This window comes from Capsicum annuum, unplaced genomic scaffold (genome assembly GCF_002878395.1).
Source record: "Capsicum annuum cultivar UCD-10X-F1 unplaced genomic scaffold, UCD10Xv1.1 ctg1490, whole genome shotgun sequence".
Classification (NCBI taxonomy): Eukaryota; Viridiplantae; Streptophyta; class Magnoliopsida; order Solanales; family Solanaceae; genus Capsicum; species Capsicum annuum.
In genome coordinates this window covers 1042791-1068321 of record NW_025820315.1, presented here as the reverse complement: position 1 = coordinate 1068321, position 25531 = coordinate 1042791, and the positions used below count along the sequence as shown (strand labels likewise).

The 25531-nt window shown below is 34.3% G+C and overlaps 1 protein-coding gene and 1 long non-coding RNA gene across 2 annotated transcripts; both read right to left on the bottom strand.

Moving 5' to 3' along the window:
- Window positions 1-7504: 7504 nt before the first annotated feature.
- LOC124890271 (probable E3 ubiquitin-protein ligase RHC1A) lies at window positions 7505-11029 on the bottom strand. Its single transcript, XM_047402113.1, has 2 exons — window positions 10465-11029; window positions 7505-8902 (listed from the first exon to the last, which is right to left on the bottom strand). The coding sequence occupies exon 2, from the start codon at window positions 8842-8844 to the stop codon at window positions 7888-7890; it is 957 nt and encodes a 318-aa protein (XP_047258069.1). The 5' UTR covers window positions 8845-8902; window positions 10465-11029; the 3' UTR covers window positions 7505-7887.
- Window positions 11030-17543: 6514 nt separating this feature from the next.
- LOC124890270 lies at window positions 17544-20186 on the bottom strand. Its single transcript, XR_007049062.1, has 2 exons — window positions 19297-20186; window positions 17544-17743 (listed from the first exon to the last, which is right to left on the bottom strand). It is a non-coding gene; the product is annotated as an uncharacterized LOC124890270 (long non-coding RNA).
- Between the last annotated feature and the right edge of the window lie 5345 nt (window positions 20187-25531).

Below are 25531 nucleotides of genomic sequence, written 5' to 3'. Positions count from 1 at the left end.
GAAAAGGGAAAAAGGAAGATGGTGAAGGATATTTACCGACTTGCAAATCTAGGAGTGTGACTCTTGGATTCCGAAGATGGGGGAGTGGTTGTTCATAAGGTAGCTAAATCTTCCCTTTGTGCTAAAGTTAAAGAGAAGTAGGTTGAAGATCCCATCTTGATGCATATCAAGAAAGATGTGGGTCAACAGAAGGTGATGTCTTTTGAAATTAATGGTGATGGAGTTTTGAGATATCAGGGCAGACTATGTGTGCTAGATGTAGATGGGTTACGAAAAAGGATCCTTAATGAAGCTCACACTTTAAGGTATGTTGTTCACCCAGGCTCTACTAAGATGTATCATGATCTGAAAGTTATTTACTAGTGGAATAATATGAAGTGCGATGTGGCTAATTTTGTTGTCAAGTGTTTGAATTGTCAACAAGTAAAAGTAGAGCATATGAGGCCAGGTGGTACTTCCCAAGAGATAGCCTTACCTTTGTGGAAATGGGATATGATCAATATGGACTTTTTCACGGGACTTTTGAGGTCCCGAAGCTAGTATGATTCAATTTGGGTGATTGTTGATCGACTAACCAAGTCAGCTCACTTTTTGCCCGTCAGAACTAACTATTCAGGAGATGACTATGCCAAGCTGTACATTGAGGAGATAGTCCATTTGCATGGAGCACCTGTATCCATCATATCTGACCGAGGTACGCAATTTTCTTCGCAATTTTGGAGGTCTTTTCAGAGGGGTTTAGGTACCCAAGTGAACCTAAGTACTGTATTCCATCCTCAGACTGATGGGCAAGCTGACCGCACCATTCAGACTCTTAAGGATATGTTAAGGGCCTGCATAATTGAATTCAGGGAGAGTTGGGTGGATCACTTGCCATTGATAGAGTTCGCATATAATAATAGTTACCATGACAGTATTAAGATGGCTCTTTTTGAGGAATTATATGGAAGAAGATGTAGGTTGCCAATTGGGTGGTATGAAGTGGGTGAGACTCAGTTGTTTGGGCCTGATCTTGTTCATCAAGCAATGAAGGACGTGAAAATTATTAGAGGATGACTTAAGATAGCCCAGAGTCGACAGAAGTCCTACGCCGATGTTAAGAGAAGAAACTTAGAGTTTGAGGTTGGTGATTGAGTGTTTCTCAAAGTTTCTCCGATGAAGGGAGTCATGCATTTCAGGAAGAGAGGTAAGTTGAGTCCTCGCTATATAGGGCCATACCAGATTTTGAGAAGGATAGGGGAAGTTGCTTATGAGTTAGATTTGACTACAATTTTGGGCTCTATTCATCCGGTATTTCACATATCCATGCTAAAGAAATATATTGGAGACCATTCCCTAGTGTTGCCTATAGAGAAGATCAAGGTGAAAGACTCATTAGCATATGAAGAGGAACTTATTGCAATCTTATATCGCCAAGTTTGAAAGTTGAAGAACAAAGAGATAGTGTCGGTTAAGGTGTTGTGGTGAAATTAGAAAGTTAAGGAAGCAACTTGGGAATCAAAAAATGACATGAGAGATAGATACCCAGACTTGTTTGATCCGGTAGATGACGAAATAGAAGGTACAATCCTTGTCTTATTCTTTTATGACCTTAGTATACTTTAAATCGTGCTTGTCTACGTTCCGTGTCATTATTCGGGGATAAATGATCCTAAAGGGGGATAATGTAACACCCCGCAAAAATCGTCCATGCGTTAGCTCATGGTAATATGCTCTTAGAGTTAAATGACTAGAATTGTGTCAAAGAAACTTAGTCTCATTTTTTACTTCCAAAGTGAGTAAAGTTTAAACCATATATAATTTCCCTAATTTCAACTTTTTATCATGTGGGAAATTGAATGAGCTTTCCGTCGATATAAGATTTGCCCAAATCCGATACCCGGGCAATAAGTTATGGCTAATTTATGTTCTAGTCGTAAAACACCATCATTTTGGTGCTTGGTACGACACGGAGGGGGCCTATTTAGAAATTGTCAAATTCCAGTAGCATAGCGCGATTGTGGCGCGTTGCACTGAAGTTTTATGTCCCAACCAGTGGGACAACGCGATGGCTCCGCATCAAGGTGACCTTAAGAGTTCTACTCGTCAATTTCCAGTGAGCCACCGCGATTGTGGCGCATCGCGGTAGCCCATGAAATCAGACTCCCAGTTATATTTTTATTCCGTCTCTTTAAGGGTATATTGGGTATTTTTGTAATATCCCATACTTTTTTCTAGCTAATTTCATCTCAAGAATGTCTAGTATTAGCTTCTAAATTGAATGATGATTATTCCATGAGAAATTTTTAAGATTTTCATTTTTTGTCATGTGGGAAATTCAATAAGCCTTCCATCGATATAAGATTCGCCCAAATTCGACAACTGGGTCAGAAGTTACGACTATTTTAAGTTCCCGTCGTAAAACAGTGCCATATTAGTCAGTGGCGCACCGCGCCACAAGATAAAATGACATTTGGCAAATTACAGTAGGGGTCCGCGATTATGGCGCGTCGCACCAGGGCCCAAATTTAGAATTGTCCGTTTTTCAGTGTCTCAGCGCAATTTTCCCCACGTCGTGCCAAAGTTTCAGGTCACAAAGGAAGTGGTAACGCGATGGCCCGCATAGCCCCATCCCTCAATTTCTCAATTATCAAAATCCAGTGACACGGCGCGATAGCGCCGCGTCGCGCTAAAGGTCCAGTTCGGAGAAATTTTTATAATTTTAAAAAATGCATTCAAGGGTTAAAAGGGTCAATTTTCTACCCCTATTTAAACCCAATAACACGTGATTTAGCTATTCTTCACCCAAAATATACTAGTTTCTATCAAGTTTCTCTCAAGAACAAGCTAGGGTTTCTATAGGGGATTCGAATTCAAGAAGGTTTTACCGTCAATCCTTACGAAATCACAAACTAAGGTATGCATAGTGTTCATTCATGGACTCCTTTTGTCCATGAATCCCAAGAATCCCTTTTTCTAAATTCAAATTTATGGTGCCAATATTGCTTTTTTTGCAGTGCTTGTCCACTTAAGTGACAACCATTTTTATGAAACCCAATACACTTTAGCAACAATGTACCAGGTGACACTAGCAGCTTTTGCGATCCTTACTGGAGTAAGCTGCTAGCACTTTTGTGGCATAGTAGACACTTTTGCGATCACTGTTGGGAATTTATATATAGCTTCTTCTCTAGATTTTAAACATTCTAAACTTAATTCCACCTCTATTTTTGGCCATCTTGAGTTGGAGAATTCTGTTATTGAAGAGAAATTGATATCGTTGTTTATTGAGTTGATGCTCATTGAGGCATTTTGTTCAATAGGTAGTGGATTGAATTCGGATTTCATTGAGGCATTTTGTCGAACAAATTGTGGTTCTGAACATTTTGTTCATATTTGACTCTAATGATGGATTATTTCAAGTGAGGGGAAGGGGGTGTGAGGATTGAAGAAGAAACATGTTTGGGGGGGGGGGGGGGGGGGGGAAAGGAAGATATATATATATATATAATTATTTTTAGAAAATACTTTTCTTACGTGGCTCCGACGTGGCATTGACGTGGGAGTGATGTGGTATTGATTTGTCGGCGCGTGTGATGCACTCTCCGTGTTGAGAGTGGTATTCAATCTTGAGGGGTGAATTAATACACTTTAAAGATGTTAAGGAAGTAAATAGATAAAAGTTTAGTGTAAGTGCTAAAATAAGTTGAGCGGACAAGTTCTGGGGGGATGATGTCTTTTCTCCTTAAATAAAGATAAGAATGACTTACACATCAACTTGCATGTATACTTCAAAGCCAAGAATAGCTAGTTCGGAAATCGGTTACATTATTCTTCTCCAAATTCTCTATGTCATTTTTTAAATTAGAGCGAAAAGAAGATGAGGTTGAGAAAACTGCATAGACCTTATTCCAAGGTCAATTTTCGTAGAAGTAATTAAACAACCAATTCAGTAATGAATGTTCTGAACACCCTTCGTTAAAAATTTATATTATATGTATAAATTATTATACTAAGTACAGAGATCAAAATTTACTCTTGGTACATTTATTAAATCTCGGGTAAGCAACATATCACAAAAGTCTATTGTATGCAATCTTATCCAGAAAATTAATTTCAATAGTCTATGGGAAAGTGCATTGCACTTTTATCTCAAGTTATTTAATATAAAATTTGAATTGCTAATGATATATTTTAAATAGTAGATATATACAATATAAAAATTATAACAATACAAAAAAGTAATAACTCTTAATTTAAATCTAAATATTCTTGTATACTTGATACTAATTTATACATTTCCATTCACATCAATCAAACACTTTAAGGTTTATACCAAAGTAATTGATTTTATTGTCTTTAACTACAAGCTTTATCCAACATGGACTAATATATCTAAAGAATATTTTAATAGTTGGCCGATACAATACTTTTGCCAATTTGCTCACAGTTTTGCTGCACTTTTCCGACTCAATGTGCTAATTAAATATAATCGTAAATCTTATGGTAAGATATCAACAAATAAAAGTCAAATAAGCTATATCTTATAGTAAGATAGAGCATAAATGACCTAAGTGAAAACACCTAAAACAATCCATAGACAAAAACTGTAAATAAATTTTGTAGAAATACTACCATAGCAATCAGTTGTGTCTCAATCAAAACTAATTAAAGTTGATTATACAAATTATTGATAACTTTCAACTACTTTCGGACCAATTTCATTTCAACATAAACCAATCTACATTAGCGGTATTTAGAAACAAATTCAACAGTTATGATAGCTAGTAAAGAAACAACTTATTCATGCATCAATTTTTGCATACATAATATTTGGTAGCAAGTTAAGAAATAAGTTATTCATGTATAAAATTAATACGTTGTTTGATTTATTTAGGTTTTAAGGAAACTATTGCAAATAAGAACATCACAAGCAAAAACATAATCGAAGTACATGAAGATTAAGAGCGATGAAATAAAGAAGAATTTTATATTTACTAAATAAGTAGTCAACTAACTGACGAAGCTGGAGAAATTATTGTACCTAAAATACTTGGATAAAATATCTCTTGAGAACTCAGGAACATTTCAGATAAAGAAACTGTTATCACTCTTAATATCTTCTCAATTCCAGACGGCTACAACTAAATTTCTCGATATTTTCTTGAGAACAATATTCAAATTCGATCCTAGACAAACCTTTTAGAAAGAGAAGAGAAACCTAAATCACAAGACCAAGTTAATTTATATATTCATTATTCAAATAAAAACTTTGCATATCAAGATTCAACACTTAAGTATAATCTTATTTCGAATTCAACAAATAGGTTTAATTGAAGATTCAACTACAGTACTAACGAATAGTATAACAAACTAAAATTACATAACATAACCAAAACTAAGTCACATTTAAATAAAGAAAGAAAAAACGGAAAGAGATAAACATTTGATTTTTTGGCTGTATCATTCAGCGACAACATGCTTTTTTCGTCCAATTTTTCAATTCAAATTTTTAAATTGAAAAAGAAATATAATAAATTATCCAAAGAGAAGAACTCATTTTCATTATAATTCATATAATCTTTAAATCTACATAAAGGACTATGATAATGAAAAAAAAAAAAAATGACTTGAAGAACTAAAATAAGAAGAAAGCAGAAGCAAAGAACAATTTCTTTTTCACATAAGATAAAATTCTAATTGATTTAAAAGTGTTAAAAATTATGATTTTTTACTATATATTTTAGGATTCTTTGGGCCTTCATGTTTTCATTCAATGAGTTGGAATGTTTTATATCAAAAAATTTAATACCATATCAAATTCAAAATATATTTATGGCTAAAGTAGTAGTCAATGTTCGTTGTTTTTTATTTTACCAATATATGTGTATCAATTACGTAACTTTGCATATATTTTCTGTTAAAATAATTCTCAATATTAACTGATTTTTACATCAATTTAATCTAATTAATTTGATGAAAATAAAATTATTATTAATATTATAAATATCTACTTACCATAAATCTGTCCTAATTTTATATCTTGATTGTATTTAATTAATGTACAATTACATAAAGGACTCAAAAACGGAAACAATTGATATTAGTTACCTTTATAATTTCAAAAATTCAATCCCATTAATTTCTCATATTTTTATAGTTTGATAATATTAATTTGATATTAGTTACCTTTATAATTTGGGGAAGAATTTAAAAAAGGTAACAATTAATTTTTTTTCTCAATTACTGATTTATTTCTCAAAAATTTCTTATAAAATTATAATTTGACTATAGCCAATTGATTATTTAATTATTTTTATAATTTTATAATCACTCAAATAAGGTAACAATTATTTTATTTCTTAATTACGAATTTTCTTATATTCATTCATTTATTGTTTTACAAAAATAGGTCAAACTTATTTGCGATTAAAGTTGAAATATTTTTTAAAAGAATGTCAATTAAACTTTTTTCATATAAGTTGTTTGATTACTAATTGATTATTAATTCATAAGTTTTTCTTGTAATACTCTCTTGATTTACTCAGTTGTAATTAAATCATAATTTTTTTTAATATAATATCATTATTTATATTGTTTGCATATTTTGAGGGATGACATCTTTATTTTTTTTTTGGCTTTTCATTCGGTGTCTGGTGCCCTCATTGGAGCCCCAACTAATACGGATCACGCGTTGTTGGGCCCATTAAGGTGGCAACGTTCCCAACAGAGTTTTCTCCATATCCAGAGTCAAATCCTCGACCTCTGGTTAAGGGTGGAACAACCTCATCCATTGCACCACAACCCATATTGGTCACATCTATATTACTATCATATTCCCCATTTGATAATATTTGTTTCAAGATTGACAATTAACTATTTTCTATTATACAAAATGTAATTAGTGAAATTCATACAAAGATAGTTTAATTAGTTGGATTAGTCTCAATATAGTAGTAATATCTAATTTTAACTATCTTTCAATTAAATTCGTATTTTTGTTTTATTTGAATCCAAAATTGTACATCCTTCCATTAATACTAAAAGTTTCTCATTTCCAATTATGCCTCTTGATTGTAATTGATTACTCTCTCATATTGAGTTACTCAATATGTCTTTTCATATATATCAAGTAATTGCACAACCAATATTACATATTTTTTTAAAACATACAAAGGCTATGAAATAAATAAATAAATAAATAATCGACAAAACATAAATTAATTAACTACTAATCTTAATATGAAATAATTGAACAATCATTTATGTTTACCACAATATGAAATGTGGATTTAAAGAATGCATCACTTATATTATTATGACGATACAACATTAAATATATTTTTAATAAATGCTTGGACATGGAAAATGTATTATTTGATATACAAATGAAGTAATTCTTCATGCACTTCCATGTCTAACATAACCGGATCACATATTTATAAAAAAGACATTAATCTTTTCAATTTTTATAATATTGGGCCTATGCCACACGGACATTACTCATCTAGTAAAAAAGAAGGGAAGAATGAAGCTGTCTCGATTGAAATATAAATAACAACTTAATTGAGTACGTCATAATTGTGAAAACTCTCTCTCAACACAAAGAAAGAAGAGATGAAACTATGCTAATGGTGGTCTTCGTAGAAGAGTACCACCTTTGAAGGATCCGACACACAAATGTGACAGTATTTTTGCAAAGTCCGAGCAACTTAGTCCGATACTACTTGGAAAAGAGAAGCTGTTGAAGAGCACTACCATAGTCCAAGTCTTGACACATGGAGGATTAATTCGACTACAAAGATAGTGAATCAAAGGGAAGGGAAGAATGATGTCGTCCCCTGAAACTAATTTCAGAACCTTGAAAGTAGGCAAAATCCAAGATGCTGGAAAGAAACTTTTTAATAATTAAAAGCGCCATGCAGGGTAATTTGCTTCATTGTTCTCTTCATAGGGTGTTGTTGAGCTACTTCCTCCTCTCCTCTCAGTATAATTGCCACTGTTTTGGTTGGACGAGCGAAAAGGCCACAAGAATGAAAAAAGATTCCTCCTCCCTTGGTTCTGACCGCTGTTGTCCCTACCACCACTGTTGTTGGTGCCACTGCTAACGTTTCCAGTTCTGGAAGTCCAATTGGTCGGGGCACTCCCAGAAGCTCGTGAAGGCAGCTCAAGACGGCAGACAGGGCATGAGTTGTGCCTGACCAACCAAGGTACAATACAATCTGAATGGTAAAGATGCTTACATGGCATTTGCCTTGCTTCAGAACCCAATTCAAAGTTATCTTGACAAACTGAGCATTGAGAATCAGTGTTGAGGTGCCTTTGTGTGATCCTGACAGTAGGCAAAGCATCAATTGCCGAACGAGGTGCCGGGGGAGGCCCCTGCCTATCATTCATACTGAGCTGCTCAATTAACTGTTGCAGCCCAGTCCCCATCAAATCATCAAAATTAGGTCGTCGCTGCCCCATTCCTGGGCTTCCATTGAAAAAGTACTCAAATGCATCATTTTCGGTCATACTAACAGGAGTTTGGCCATGAAATATCAACCATGGACCAGAACCAAAGCCCCTCCCACTTCCTGGAACAATGCCAGATCTTGTCCTTATGTCAAAGTTAGGGTTTCTTCCTGCCATTCTCTGCCTCATGAACGCAGCAAGGGCATCCATTATACCAAATCTTGGGTCTGGAAAAGGATCAATCAATCCAAAATGAGGATCATCCTCAATATTTGATCTAGAACCTGTCATGTCATCGAGCTCTTCAACGAAACCTCCACCACAATTTGGGCAAAGACAATTACCTCCTAAAGGTCGAATTGGCTGCCTGCATCTGTGGCACCAGTGTGTATAGCTCCCACTCGACATCCCTTATAAGCACTTTTTTGAACAAATCTTGCAAACTTAAACCAAGCTGCAGATCATCCTGCACCCACAAACTAACTGTTCAACTATAATAGAGATTAGCACCACTTTGATTATATGAAAATAAGCCAAAGTTTTCAGATAAAAGTATTAGTTAGTGCTCAAAAGTGATGTCATGCGTCAATCAGACTCACCAAAACGCATGTCATACTAGAACATCCAAATCTAAAATTTCCCTTCCCCTTTCAGCCATTTTTAAAGGATCTCGCTTTTTTGTTTCCTTTAGGGGCTGGTAAACACACCCCACTCTTCTCCCCCTCCCTAGAGATCTCTCGGGAGAATCGATGACTATATGAAGTCAAGTACACCAGAGATTTAATTAGAGAATTGTAAATTACGGATTTTCCACATTTCCCCGTGGTTATTCAAATTCTCGAACTCTTGGTTGGAAATGGAGAGATCTACTACTAGGGGAACCCCCTCTCGTTCATCCCAGTTTTACTTTGAAGGACTCCCAAAACCACTTCACTAACATTATACTTTCTTCATCCAAATAAATTTCGCCCCACTTCTACATTAAACATACCCGGTGTAATCCCATAAGTGGGGTCTGAGGAGGGCAGAATGTACACAGACCTTACCCCTACCTTTGTAGGGTAGAGAGGTTGTTTCTGGTAAACCCTTGGCTCCCACTTTTACTTTAAAGAAATCTCAAAACCCCATATATTAATTTCACTAACATTTCAAGATCGGTGCAACGGTAAAGTTGCTCCTTTGGTGCAGAGAACATGGGTTTGAGGCATGCATACAGCCTCTTTTGCATAAATTCAAGGAGAAGGCCGCCTGTCTAAGCCCTTTTCTCCTCCTACCACGCACTAGAAGGGGAGTACCATTCTTCATACAAGGGGTAGCCCCCACCCCCCACTCAAACCCCTCTTTTTTTTTTCCAGGAACAAATGGTGTCCGAGCCAACTTGTGACTAGCTTGACTACCCCACAAGTTACCAACAACCTCCTACCCCACACTAGCAGGTGATTACCCTTCTTCATACACGGGGTAAAACCCCCTTTTTCTTTTCCCATAACAAGTGATGTCGCTTGTACCTAGCTTGACTATCCCGCGAGGTACCTCCTACCTCGCTCTAGGAGAGGAGCACCCTTCTTGGGATAAAACCCTTTTTTCCCAGTAACATGGTGTCTGAGCCAGCTTGTGCTTAGCTCGACTATCCCACGAGATACCTGCACCTCCCACCAACACAAATACAGAGTATTACAAGGATAAGACCCTGGAAAGAAGGTTATTACAACAAAATGTATACTAATTGACCAGATAATCAACCCAAAAACTGCACTCTTATGATCTCCAATCCACAAGATCATACAAATTACTCATCTTAGTGCCTTTACACCTTATCAAAGAACAATATACATAGAACACAAATTCTTGAAAAAGAAACATACAAAAACACAAATAGATACATCCAAATTACTCATCAAGCTAGCACCTTTACACTTCATCAAACAACAATATACATAGAACACAAAATCTTGGGAAAAAGAACACACAAAAACATAGATAGATACATAAAAATTACTCATCAAGCTAGTTCCTTTACACCTGTACCTAGCTCGAGTATCCTTCGAGGTACCTCCTACCCCCCTCTATCATGGGAGCACCTTCTTGGGGTAAAACCCTTTTTTGTTTCAGTAACAATTGGTGTCCGAGCCGGATTGTGCTTAGATCGACTATCCCATGAGGTACTGCTACCTCCTACCAACAAAGATACCGAACAACTTTCCAAGCCCTTAGCCCTAGAAAGAAAGTTACTATTTTTGTTTCGTTGAGTCATTCGTCGAACAAATGGTGGTTCTGAACACTCCAATGATGGATTATTTCAAGTGAGGTGAAGTGGGTGTGGGGATTGAAGAAGAAACATGTTTTTTTTTGGGTGGTGGGGGGTGGGGTGGTTAAAAGAAGATATATATATAATTATTTTTAAAAAATACTTTTCTTACGTGACTTCGATATAACATAGACGTGACATTGATTTGTCGGCGCGTGTTCTTCTCCAAATTCTCTCTGTCACTTTTTAAATTAGAGCGAAAAAAAAGATAAGATTGAGAAAATTGCATAGACCTTATTCCAAGGTCAATTTTCGTAGAAGTAATTAAACTATCAATTCAATAACGAATGTTCTGAACACTTCATTAAAAATTTATATTATATGTATAAATTATTATACTTAGTACATAGATCAAAAGGTCAATTTTCGTAGAAGTAATTAAACTATCAATTCAATAACGAATGTTCTGAACACTTCATTAAAAATTTATATTATATGTATAAATTATTATACTTAGTACATAGATCAAAATTTACTTTTGCTACATTTATTAAATCTTTGGTAAGCACCATATCTCAAAACTCTATTGTATACAATCTTATCCACAAAATTAATTTCACTAGTATATGGAAACGTGCATTGCACATTTATCTCAAATTATTTAATATAAAATTTAAATTGCGAATGATATATTTTAAATAGTAGATATATACAATATAAAAAATTATAACAATACAAAAAAATAATAACTCTTAATTTTAATCTAAATATTCTTGTAAACTTGATACTAATTTATACATTTCCATTCACATCAATGAAACACTTTAAGGTTTATACCAAAGTAATTGATTTCAGTGTCTTCAACTACAAGCTATATCCAACATGGACTTATATATCTAAAGAATATTTTAATAGTTGGCCGATGCAATACTTTTGCCAATTCGCTCACAGTTTTGCTGCACTTTTCCGACTCAATGTGCTAATTAAATATAATCGTAAATCTTATGGTAAGATATCAATAAATAAAAGTCAAATAAGCTATATCTTATAGTAAGATAGAGCATAAATGACCTAAGTGAAAACACCTAAAACAACCCATAGACAAAAACTGTAAATAAATTTTATAGAAATACTATCATAGCAATCAGTTGTGTCTCAATCATAACTAATTAAAGTTGATTATACAAATTATTGATAACTTTCAACTACTTTCATCCAATTTCATTTCAACATACACCAACCTACATTAGGGGCATTTAGAAACAAATTCAACAGTTATGATAGCTAGTAAAGAAACAATTTATTCATGCATCAAATTTTGCATACTTTTGTAGCAAGTTAAAGAAAAAACTAGAAAAATCCCTTAGAAAGAGAAGAGAAACCTAAATCACAAGACCAAGTTAATTTATATGTTCATTATTCAAATAAAAACTTTGCATATCAAGATTCAATACTTAACTACAAACTTATTTCGAATTCAACAAATAGGTTTAATTGAAGATTCAACTACAGTACTAACGAATAGTATAACAAACTAAAATTACATAACATAATCAAAGCTAAGTCACATTTAAATAAATAAAGAAAAAACGGAAAGAGATAAACATTTGATTTTTTGGCTATATCATTCAACCACAATATGCTTATTTCGTCCAATTTTTCAATCAAAATTTTAAACTGAAAAAAAGAAAAATTATCAAAAGAGAAGAACTCATTATCATTATAATTCATATAATCTTTAAATCTACAGAAAGGACTATGATAATGAAAAAAAAAATGACTTGAAGAACTAAAATAAGAAGAAAGCATAAGCAAAGATCAATTTCTTTTTCACAAAAGATAAAATTCTAATTGATTTAAAAGTGTTAAACATTATGATTTTTTACGATTCTTTGGGCCTTCATGTTTTCTTTCAATGAGTTAGAATGTTTTATATCAAAAAATTTAATACCATACATGCTTTGTTTTGGTTTTTGTTTTTCTAAATTTTTTGTCTACCTAAAATACTTAGGAATAATTAATTGGTTAGTTATTAATATTAAGGAAAACATTAGTACACAATATTAGTTTTGGATCCTTCATATCGAACACACCCTAAAAAAAATATTTTTCAGGGTCAAACATTATTTTTTTAAAATGTATTTTTATTCTTTAGCTAAACACTAAAATGTATTTTCTGAAAAATATTTATTTATTCACCAACCAAACACTGGAAGGTATTTTTCATCCACCAACCAAACACTAAAAAATATTTTTCATCCATCAACCAAACATAAGAAAACAAGTAAGAAACCAAATTGTTTTTCATGAAAATATTTTCTAGAAAAATATTTTCTAAGCATACCAAACACACCCTTAGATAAGCACAAAGTTGTCAGCAAAAATATAATAGTATTAGTTGAACACAATTGAGCTTAGACCTCTAAAGTTGTGTGCTAACGTGAAATAGTATTAGTTGAACACAATTGAACTTGGACCTGTACAGGTGCCCTCTATCATGAAATACTATCTAGTTTCGCTGTACTGAGGGCAACTAATAATGTTGCTTGAGTTGTGTATCGTATCTGAAATGTCTCATTTGAGCAGACGGTATAAATTTGTATGTATCTGCTATGTCTTCATGATTTATCTTTCTCACTGAAATAAAGGATTAGTGCTTTTTTTTTAATAAAAAAATGTCATGTAACCTTCTATTTTTTATGTCATCTGCCTAATAGGATGTAATGTATCTATCTCAATTTTGACATAGTTTGCAATTATAATGGAAGTCACTTATTTGCTTTGAAATTATTGCAAATCTAACTGAGTTTATAGTATAAATTTCAAGTTATACGTTGTTAACATTTTATTTTTGTTTCACCATTTCACATGTGTTGGTATATTTGGCAAAAGCGACGCCAATATAAAAGATACATGTAGATGATACGCTCATGGATATAAAGAATGCATCACTTATATTATTATGACGATACAACATCTAAAAGTAAATATTTCATCAATTTTTGTACAACTTGATAAATATTTTTTTAATAAATGCTTGGACATGGAAAATGTATTATTTGATATACAAATGAAGTAATTCTTCATGCACTCTCATGTCTAACATAAAGGTGATGACGGTTAATCGGATCACATATTTATAAAAATGACATTAATCTTTTCAATTTTTATAATATTAGTATTAGTACCCGCACGATGTGCGAATAATATTTAAGTAAAAGTAATCATTAAACAAAGATAGATTATAAAAGTAATTTAGATTTACAAATTTATCAAATAGTAAAACATAAGAAAATATTTCATTGACCAATAAATAAGCCAAAATAAACTAATGAAATGTAAGTCAAAATCTCCAATTAATTATAGTCTCTTGAATAGTTCATAACAAATAATTCATAATAAATTACTTCAAATGAAAAAAAAAAGTAGATAAAATCAATTTGAATTTGTTAAAAATATTTACCTATATACGAATATTGAAAGGAGACTAAGTATAAAGAAAAAGTATTATCGTTCTAGTTATACCATTTATAACATTCACATTTATGTCAAAATAGGATCACAAAATACTAAATATAAAAAAGAGATAAGTAAAATTTATCTTTAAAAATTTTAAAATTTTAAATGAATAAATCATAATAATCTCAAGCAAGATTTTGAAATTTTTATTTTTCATTCGCGTAAAAAAAATTGATATTTTTTTTTAATTTTATTAATAGATTCATTATTTAGTGAGACTATATTACGAAAATTTGTATTTGGATAAAGAAATCACTAAGGTAACAAACTTATTTTTCTCAAGAAAGAAAAATATTATGAATAATTAAAATCATTTTTAACAAATAATTTTCTTGTTTCAAACCTATATTGTTTGAATATATAGTGACCTCCTCATATATTTCTTCTTGAAATCTCATTATTAATTAGTGACAACAGTTCTTCAATATGCGGATCTTTTACTATACCAAAATATGATATTGAATAACGATTAATAAAATAAAAAAAAATCAATCATTTTTATATCAAAATTATGCAAGACCTCAAAATAATATATAATCAAGAAATTATATTACTCATAGTATAAATTTATATTTGTATAAAGATATTAAAAAATTAACAAACTTATTTTTCTCGAGAAAGAAGAATCACTACGAATAATTCAAATCATTTTCAACAATTCAGACCTGTGTTACATTGTGATTACATTATACAACCTTCTCATATGTATATTTTTCTGTTGAACTCTCAATCTGAAATATTGATAACATTTCATCAATATGTGTGATTCTTATTATGTCGAAACCTTTATATTTAAAGCTTGCAATTTATGATGAAAAATTTGAATTAATATTTAGGAAACTATTAACAATTCTTATTTCTACATATTCATAATGAAAAGCTTGATAAATACCAATAAGGCTAATGATCAATAACAATAACAGAGAGAGAAGAAAAGTGTGACAATATTTCTGTGTTATTGAATTAGTATATATAATTATATAAGGTCAAATCTTTTATATAATAAAAATAGAATATAAATTATATCACAAATTAATTCAAAATTTAACTTTTTCATATAAACATCACTGAATTGATGTAAACAATATTTTAAAACGTGATAAATGAATTAAATAATCCAAAAATGTTGTGGCATTATATTTTTTTGTCTCTATTTTTTTTAATACATAAAAGATGCTAAAGCCATACAATTACTCCATTTAAATGTGGAGATCTTGTTGAAAACTAATACCCCACTAAAATAATTAATACATATTAATCTAAAATTTCAACAAAATAATCTCTTTTCTTTTATCGTTCAAACTTATCATTTAAAAATTATTTCATTTGAATTAATAAGTTCACAGTAGATTGCACAGAATAAGTTAATTAATTATATGTATTTTCATTAAATAAATAATGTATGACACAATGTAATACGACTACACTGTCGCACCTTGTTTTCCTCGCAGAAGGCGGGATTCGACGTGACAAACTCTTTTTGAGATGCGTTAAGGAAGAGTGTGAAGCACCGCCATCTAACGAATTAAGGCGCGTTAGGGCACCTATCTAGGCTACTACGAACCTATTTTATTGTTTAGTCTTAGTCCACCAGAGTTCAAGTAAGAGTTTAAATTACCTCAAAAGGAAGGAGTTAGGCACCTTTCAAGGTCCACAAAGGTGGTTCTTGGCCGAATTCATACTTTACCTGAGGATTCTACGTGATCAAATAAAGTCTCTTATTTTATCATTAATTTAATATTTGACTAAGTGAGAAAGTAATTAATAAACAAAACACATGTTACTTTGTTATTTCTAATTGTTGATTATCTAAGTGAATAAATAAAACATATAAATAAGATATGCGAGGAGAAAGAAATGTCATAATTTGCAACAAAAAGAGGACCACTTTATGATAAATTAGCTACCCCAAATAAACATATAAAGTAAATAAAAAGACTAAAAAAGAGATCGTCCTAGTCAAACAAAGAAATGGTTTGATCTCATTTCGATCAGAAACCCAACTTGTTAATCATCATCCGACCCAAGAGACTGAGACCAAACTCTTAGACAAGTAATAATATCATTAGCCTCGCTGTTAATATCTGTTTGGATCATCATTCCAAATGACTACCCATTCCACCCCACCTAGGATGGACGTCAAGTCTAAGGGCGTTCTACGACAAGGATAAACTAATGTTATTAGTAGTACTTAACGTCCCACCTATCATCCAAGAAGCATTGGACTATACTATTTTGGATTGGTACTCTAGACGCAAAGAAAGTTATGTTGCCTAGGACTCGAAATGCATAACACGTTGGACCACAAGTAGCACAGAATTGTCCCAAGTTAGCCTCTTGATTAATTAATGTTAACTAATGTGATAGCAAGGAAAGACAAGTAATTATTTATTATAAAGACAAGTAATTATTTATTATGTTGTTAACGTATAGGCAAGATGTCTAAGTATTCAATAATTGATAGTATCGACAATAACGGCAACTCGTAAGTGTCACGTGTGTTACTAACTGTTAACAAAAGGGCGTCAAAAGTGTAGTCAATGTGTAAGAACTATAATGCTATATGCCTAACCTTTTAATAAGCTAAAATGTTAATAGTGCAAGAATTGAATGTTAACATGTTTAAATTTCAAGACTATCATGCTGAAAATAGTTATCATACGCAGAAGTTGTGCAGAAGTAAATGCTGAGGTTATGTAAATGTACAGAAATTTAGTTTAATATGCAGAACATTTCATAATGTGCAAAATATATTTAAAATGTTATGAATGTACAGGAAATATTTAAAATGACCAGAAAATGTGTTATAATGAGCAGAAATTAAATACTGCATTGTTTTAATAACATTAACACGCTGAAATTATCATTTAAAGATGCAGAAAATTAGTGCTAAAATACTGAGATAATTAATTAATCATGCTAAGGCTTATTTTAATAACATTAACATACTGAAACTACCATTCTGCAGTTTGTCTAAGCCTTTTGTAACCATGATGACAAATATGTTAGTGTAAGAATTTATGCTAACACGTTCTAATTAGATTGACATGCTGAATGCTGAAATTTTCATTACTGTGTTAAACATGCGAGGTTTAACATGCTAAAATATATTGGTATGCCCAAATTAACTGTGCTTAAAATATTAACATGCGCCACCAATATGTTAATATGCTTGATGTCAAATAATGTATTAATATGCTTGATGTAAAATAACTTGGTATGTCGTTCTTAGTTAGATAAAAAATAATTAACAAATTATGAATTAAGTGTCTAAACTATTCGTATGTTAACGAACCCTGACATTTTGTGCCTAAGTGATTCACATAGCACGTAAAAAATATGAAGCCTAAATCAGTGCCTAACGATATTATTCATAAAGCACATAGTTCCCCGTTCCCCAGAAGCAGTCCCCAATTTATTATTACATCAGTGTAGCGTTTATACAATATTACATACCAATAAAAAGAAGAATCGACTAAACTAAAAGGGAAAAACATAATCCCTCTCAAATCCTCGATCAACTCTTCAATTCCTCCAAACCTGTTAAACATAGTGGCATAGCATGACAAGCACAAAGAGGCCAACGAAAATATCCTAATATAATTCCGAATACAAAATGACACAACAACGATACAACACACAAAAGTCCATGTAATTCCAAAAGACATGTTTTCTAGCATCATCATATAAGGTATTGAAATTACATCGTCAGAAAACTTACTGGTTGAAGATAGCAACAAGTAATAATAATAAAAATACCCAAGCAGCGCAGGATCACAGGAATGTCGAAAACAATGCTCCAACAGTGAGCACAAAGAGTAATAAAGTCAAATTGTTTCTTGTTCGCTTAAAGCTTTCTTGTGATCGTGTGAGTTGTAAGTTCTTGGTTATCACAAAGAATAGGCAGAGTATAGAGAGTAGGGAGAGAGTAAATATTAGAGAGTCCGTTCTTGCTGAAAGAAGAGGGGGTTTATATAGTGTGGAGGGGGAATCCCTCTAGGTATAAAAAAGGAAAAGAAATATACAGCAATGAAGAATCAATAAAATCAAATTAGACTAAAACTTACCATAACTGTATAAGCAAAGTATTTTTGAATATAGAACAAATAATGGCAAAGATGTACGAACACTAGTATTTAATACAACTTCGTCAATCATGTGGGATATTATCTATTCAAACAAATTTAATTATGTTGAAGAGAGATACAACAACAACAAATTCAGTGTATTCCCACATAGTAAAGTCTGGGGAGGGTAAGATGTATGCAGTCCATACCTCTACCTCTAAAGAGGTAGAAAGGCTGTTTCCGATAGACTCTCGACTCGAGACACGGAATACTAAACAAATTCATAGTAAAACATGAAACAAGATGGCATAACATAAATACGATACCCATAAGTAAACGAAAACAAAAGTAAACAGATTCGTAATAAGGATCCACCGTACAAGCCAAGTTTATTGGAAAAATCGGGAGGCGGAATATCCTAGCAGTGATCAATTATCAAATTACATTAAATTAATTCAAAAATCACATATATAAATCCTTATAATTAAGGGGTGTAAAAGACGGGGAATAGCCACAAATTAAGTAAAAAGAGATGAATCAAAATCACTCCGACAATCACGCACACACATTTTTTATACAGAAAAACTTGCCAAATCAATTATCTCATTTTGCCTTAAAATAATGTTCAATCAAAGCAAATAAAGACGAAGAGAGTATCAATCATGAGGAAATTCTTTTCCCTCAAACATGCTATTAGAATCAATTAGGATCAACCCTAAGTATTCTAATTAGGCAGTCATTCCACCTTAATCACATATTCCAGCTGATAGGTGGATACGAGACAACAGCCTGTTCGTCAATAACAACTTCCAATCAATGACAAACAATAAGCAGGCACATGTATATCGACATCCATGTTGGGGTCAAAATCAAACACACGCAGAATTTAGGCATTTTCACACGCAATAACGTGAATGCTTAAGCCGATACGAATCACAGTAAGCCTTGAATAACCCTCATGATGAAATCAAATAATAAAGAAAACAAGTCGAAGAAGGTTGAGAACCCAAAAACACGGAATCAAACCTTAGTCCCGAAAATATGTACTTTTCGGTAGAGAGAGCGGAGATGTAGCTATGGCGGCTGTTGCATGTGACGAAGAAGCTGTTGTCGCCAGCTGGTGGCGTGAACGGAGGGGATCTGGCGGCTGGAGTGATGGATTCAAGCGGTGACGAGGGGCTGGTCGTCGTTGTTCACGGATGCTCGAGGTGGTGGTAGCCGGTGGAGCAGCGGCGGCGCAAAGCGAAGAAGAGGAGGGGCTCGGAGGCGGCTGGTGGGCGGCGAGGTCGCGACGGAACGGGGAAGGAGGAGGACGAGAGGGGACTGATGGTTGGTTGGCGCAGTTGTCGGAGGGGAGGCGGCGCTATGATGAGGATGAAGCTGTCACCAACTGAAAAACAAAAAATCGTGGCTGAAGAGAGCAGTACAATTTCAGCCTTATCCTGTAAGGACTATAAATTGTAATGAGTCATTTCCATTGTTACTATTATATATGAAAAATATCTTAGCCATAATTAGTTTTTAGCTTAGTTCTCAATCTAACTTAGTTTCATTTCTGCAATTTATCTGGCTATTATTCCACTAGAACACTGTCCCATTACTTCTTATTAATTGTTCTGCAACATTTGACATCAAAGAACTTTCTTGAGCTCTGTGGGATTGCAATGTCTACAGATATGGATGAAATTAAATCAATGTTTGAAAGGATGGCGGTGGAAATTGCCAACTTTAATGTTAGACAAAATTAATTGAAGGCTCAACATGAAAAGACTTTGGTTGAGTTGAAGGAATCTATAGAAGAAACTAGAAGGTTTGATCGGGGTAAGAGTACTGAAGGGCAAGATGGAGGTGGTGAGGTTTATACCCCTTCAGGGAATCCCATGGCTTGGTTACCTCCTTCTACTGGAAGACCTTCAATGCCCTCTTGTTCTCCAGCTAGAGTTCATGCAGGGGTGGGATCTGTGCCTCAATATGCAGCAACCATGGGACCAGTTCCACAGCCGGCCCAAGTTGGACAAACATCAGGAGGAACATTTGGAGTTGACAGAAACAATGCTTCACCAATTCAGGCTCAGTATCATGCCAGAGGTCCAATAATGTCTAGGATGACCAAGCTGAAGTTCCCTAGATTCAATAGTACTCAGCTGAGAACTTGGCTTTGCAAGGTAGAGCAATTCTTTTTCTTGGATGGGGTAGATTATAATTTAAGAGTTAAAGTAGCATTTATCCATTTTGATGATATGGACATTGAGTGACATTTGACTTATGTGAGGAGTAGGGCTCATCTACCTCCTCCTTTATGGGAAGAATATGTTTATACCTTGATGGATAGATTTGGGGCTGAGTACTCAGACCTCATGGCTGAGTTAAAATTAGTAAAGCAAACTGAATCAATAGAAGAGTATCAGAAGGAGTTTGATAGAATCATGACTAGGTTGACTTTACCTCCTGAGTATGCTATTAGTGCCTATATCACTGGGTTGAAACTAGAGATTGGGTTTGCTGTCAAGAATCACAGACCCCATTTCCTTCCCCAAGCCTATCGATTATCCAGGAACACAGAATTGCAAGTTAATGCTCAACTCAAATTGATCAGGTCTACAATGTATAGTGGGGTACTAGTCAGAGTAAGGGGTCATCTCTTGGGACTAGTCACAGGGGTAGAACCCATAGAAAAGATTATCAACCACCAAAAAGGGATAACATTGTGGATCTTAATAAAATCTATACTAAGAGGCTTACTCCAACTGAGATGAGTGAGAAGAGACAAAAGGGACTTTGCTTCTTTTATGAGGAAAAGTTTGTCCCTGGCCACAAGTGCAGCACTTCTAAGCAACTTTATTTGTTGGAAATGGATGATGGGGAGGCACAGGAAGAAGAAGCACAGCTTAAAAAACCAGGTGTGACTAAGATAGAGATAGAAAGAGTGAAGGAAAAATGTGAAATATCTATTCATGCCTTGAATGGACTTCCTGGATTTCACACACTAAGAGTAAAAGGGTACAGTGAGAAGAAACCTCTCAATATCTTAGTTGACCTAGGAAGTACTCAAAATTTTATAGATGATGAAGTTTTTAGACAGTTGGGGTTGGAAGTGATATCAGTGAAACCTCAGTCTATCAATATTGCTGATGGGGGAAACAGGCAAACCAATGAGATGTGTAAAAGGTTCACATGGATGATGCAAGGAACTATTTTTGCTGACAGCTTCCTACTTCTTCCCTTGAGGTCTTGTGATATGATTTTGGGAGTGCAGTAGTTGTTGCCATTAGGTGATCTTCAGCTCAATTTCTAGAAACTTACACTATCCTTTATGTATCAAGACCAGAAGGTACAGTTACAAGGAGTAAGGGAAAGCACCAAGATAGTGGATGCAAGGGGGTTGGACAAGATGACTCACAATAGTGGTTATTTGTTTATAATCAAGGTTTTACCAGCAGAATCCCTCACTGAAAAGAATCAGCAGATATCCACCCTAAAATTGTGACCTTGATCGAGGAATTTGACATGTTGTTTGGGCACCCTCAACAACTCCCTCCATCCAGGGCCACATTTGATCACAGGATTCCACTATAAAGGGGCAGCCATCCTGTAAACACTAGACCCTACAGGTATTCATCAAGACAGAAGGACATAATTGAAAAGTTGGTACAAGAGATATTGGATCAAGGCATAGTACAACCTAGTTGTAGCCCTTATGCCTTTCCAGTGGTGCTAGTAGGTAAGAAGGATGGCCGTTGGAGGCTGTGTGTGGATTCTAGAGCCCTAAATAAGATCACTATCAAGGATAAGTTCCCTATCTCCATTGTTGAGGAACTGTTGGATGAGTTGGGGGGTTCCAAGGTGTACACTAAGCTTGACTTGAGGTCGGGCTACCATCAGATAAGGATGGCTCTAGAAGACATGTAGAAGACTGCTTTCAGGACACATTCTGGTCACTATGAGTACTTAGTGATGCCTTTTGGCCTCACTAATGCCCCTTCAAGCTTCCAAGGTCTCATGAATTATGTTTTCGAAGTATACCTCAGGAAATTCATCCCAGTTTTCTTTGATGACATTCTTGTTTACAACAAAAACATGGAAGAACATTTGCAGCACCTGAGAATTATGTTTGACCTACTCATCAAACATCAACTTTTTGTTAGGAAGGGCAAATGTTCTTTTTGTGCTACCAGGGTGGACTACTTATGGCATTTCATCTCTGCAGAAGGTGTAACCACTGACCCTAAGAAGATTGAAGCTGTGCAAAAGTGGCCTGCTCCTAAATCTGTTAAGCAACTAAGAGGATTCTTGGGTCTAGCTAACTACTAAAGGAGGTTCATTAGGAGGTATGGTTGGATAAGCAAGCCTCTTACTGAACTTCTAAATAAAGAAGGGTTCATTTGGAGTGATTAGGCTACACAAGCTTTCAATCAACTTAAGGAAGCTTTAACTCATGCACCTGTACTCAGCTTGCCTAGTAGTACACTCCAATTTGTGGTAGAAACTGATGCATGTGACATTGGTATAGGTTCAGTATTGATGCAGGAAGGGCATCTTCTAGCATACCTGAGCAAGGGGTTATCATCAAGATATCAGGTTCTATCTGTTTATGACAAAGAGCTTTTGGCTCTGATTTTGGCAGTAACCAAATATTCACAATACTTGTTGGGAAGACAGTTTGTTGTAAGGATAGATCAAAAGGATCTTAAGTTTTTACTTGATCAAAAGCTTCATACTGGTACTCAGATGAAGTGGATAGGAAAGCTTATACAGTTTGATTTTCAGATTGAATACAAGAAAGGAAGAGAGAATAAAGCTGCCGATTCCCTCTCAAGAATGCCAACTGCTTACTTGTTTCTATTATCAGTAATCCCTGTGGAAACCAATCTCTTCTAGAGGATCAAGGCAAGTTGGGATGAGGATGAACAACTCAAAGAACTAATCCAAAAACTGATAGACTAGGATGAAGGTCAGAAGGGGTTCACCTACTATAACCAGCAACTCATGAGATATGGAAGGTTAGTGATAGGGAAGGATGAGCAACTCAGGCATGACATTATACAGTTGTGGCATGATGCTCCTAGTGGTGGTCATTCTAGAATGGAAAATACTTACAGGAGTCTGTCACACATGTTCTATTGGAAAAAGCTAAGAGAGGATGTTGACAATTATGTCAGGAGTTGTTCCATATGCCAAATGAGTAAATATGATGCTGCAACATCACCTGTCTTTCTACAACCCTTGGCAATCCCTACTTCTGCTTGGTCCAACATTAGTATGGACTTCATTGATGGGTTGCCAAAGTCTAAGGGTAAGACTACCAGCATGGTAGTGGTAGATAGATTGACCAAAAGCGGTCACTTTATAGCCCTCAGTCATCCCTACAGAACTGTGACTGTAGCTCAAGTTTTCCTTGATCAAGTTTTTAAACGACATGGCATGCCTGAGAATATAGTCAGTGATAGGGACCCCATTTTCCTTAGCAGGTTTTGGCATGAATTGTTCTCAGCACATGGATTAACCTTGAGTACTTCAACTGCGTACCACCCTCAATCTGATGGCCAAATAGAGGTGCTCAACAGAACCTTAGAGACATATTTAAGATACTTTTGTTCTGATAATCAATCGGATTGATCCCTCTAGTTACCTATGGCAGAGTGGTGGTACAACACCATATTTCATTCAGCTATCCAGACCACCCCTTATGAAGCCCTATATGGTCAACCACCACCATTTTATCTCCCTTACATCGCAGGAGGAGTTATAGATGAAGAGGTGGATAGGAGCTTAATTACCAGGGAACTCAAATCTCAGATGCTTCAATATCATTTGGGAAGGGCACAACAAAAGATGCAGTCCTTAGCTAACAGAGAAAGAAGTGATAAACAACTGGAAGTAGGAGATTGGGTGTAACTCAAAATACAACCATACAGACAAGCCACCCTCTCTAATCAGGCTTTCACCAAACTATCAGCCAAGTGTTATGGACCTTACCAGATCATTCAAAGGGTGGGGTCAGTGGCCTACAAATTGTCTCTACCCTCTCAAGTGTCAATCCACCCCACCTTTCATGTTTCTCAGCTAAAACCTTGTCATAAGGTCCCTAGCCACTTCACTCACCCCCCAATTGTTGATCCAGCCAGTTCTTACTGTGAGAAATCGGAAAATATACTAGAAAGAAGGATGATAAAGAGGGGAAACAAGGCCATCCCTCAACTTTTGATTCACTGGAAGAACATGACCAAAGAGCATGCCACATGGGAAGATTATCAAGTGATAAAGATCAAATATCCATCATTCTCCCTTGAGGACAAGGAAGTTTCAAAGGAAGGAGAAATGATGCAGATGAAGCTGTCACCAGCTGAAGAACAGAAAATCGTGGCTGAAGAGAGTAGTACCCTTAGCTTGCATTGTTGTACCTAGCCGTTAAATATGTTAAGTAATTGTAGTTTTTATTTATGGTTAAGTTCTTTTTTATTTTGGGTCCCTAAGTTAATTTAAATACACATTAGGAATCCACAATTGTTCAAGGGTCCCTTTTTGGTCCAAGGAACATTCCTGCAGAGGTAGTACAATTTCAGCCTTATCCCTTAAGGATTAAGATGAGTCAGCTAGGGTTGAAATACTATAAATTGTAATGAGTCATTTTCATTTTTACTATCATATATGAAAAATATCTTAGCCGTAATTAGTTCTTAGCTTAGTTCTCAATCTAGCTTAGTTCCATTTCTGCAATTTACCTGGCTATTATGCCACTGGAACACTGTCCTATTACCTCTTGTTAATTGTTCTGCAACACGCTATGGTGGTTTTGAGAGAGGTGGAGAGGGAGAGTGTTAGGGAGGGAGGTGAATGAAAAGAATTTTAGGGTTAGGGTTTTGATTTATTTGGTTTTTGAAAGGAAAGAAGATATTTTCGATCTCAGCCATTGGATTCATTTATGATCAACGACTGAGATCTAAATATGAAAAATTTGGAATTGAGTTTCATATTAGCTATAATTGTAATAAATGGCTAGAATTATAAGAAATTGGGCTGAGATTATAATAGACTAAATAAGATAGGCTAAAATTGCAAGAAATTGGATATAATGAGTTAAAAGGTGAATAAATTAGGCAAAGCGATTGGAATTAGGCCTGTTATTTAAATAGTAGTAGTAGTAAATAATAATAAAAATAATTAAATATTAAATAATAAATAATAGTGAATAATAATATATATAATACTAATGTTCATAAATAATAAAAATACTAATATATTAAATAATGGAAATCTAGAC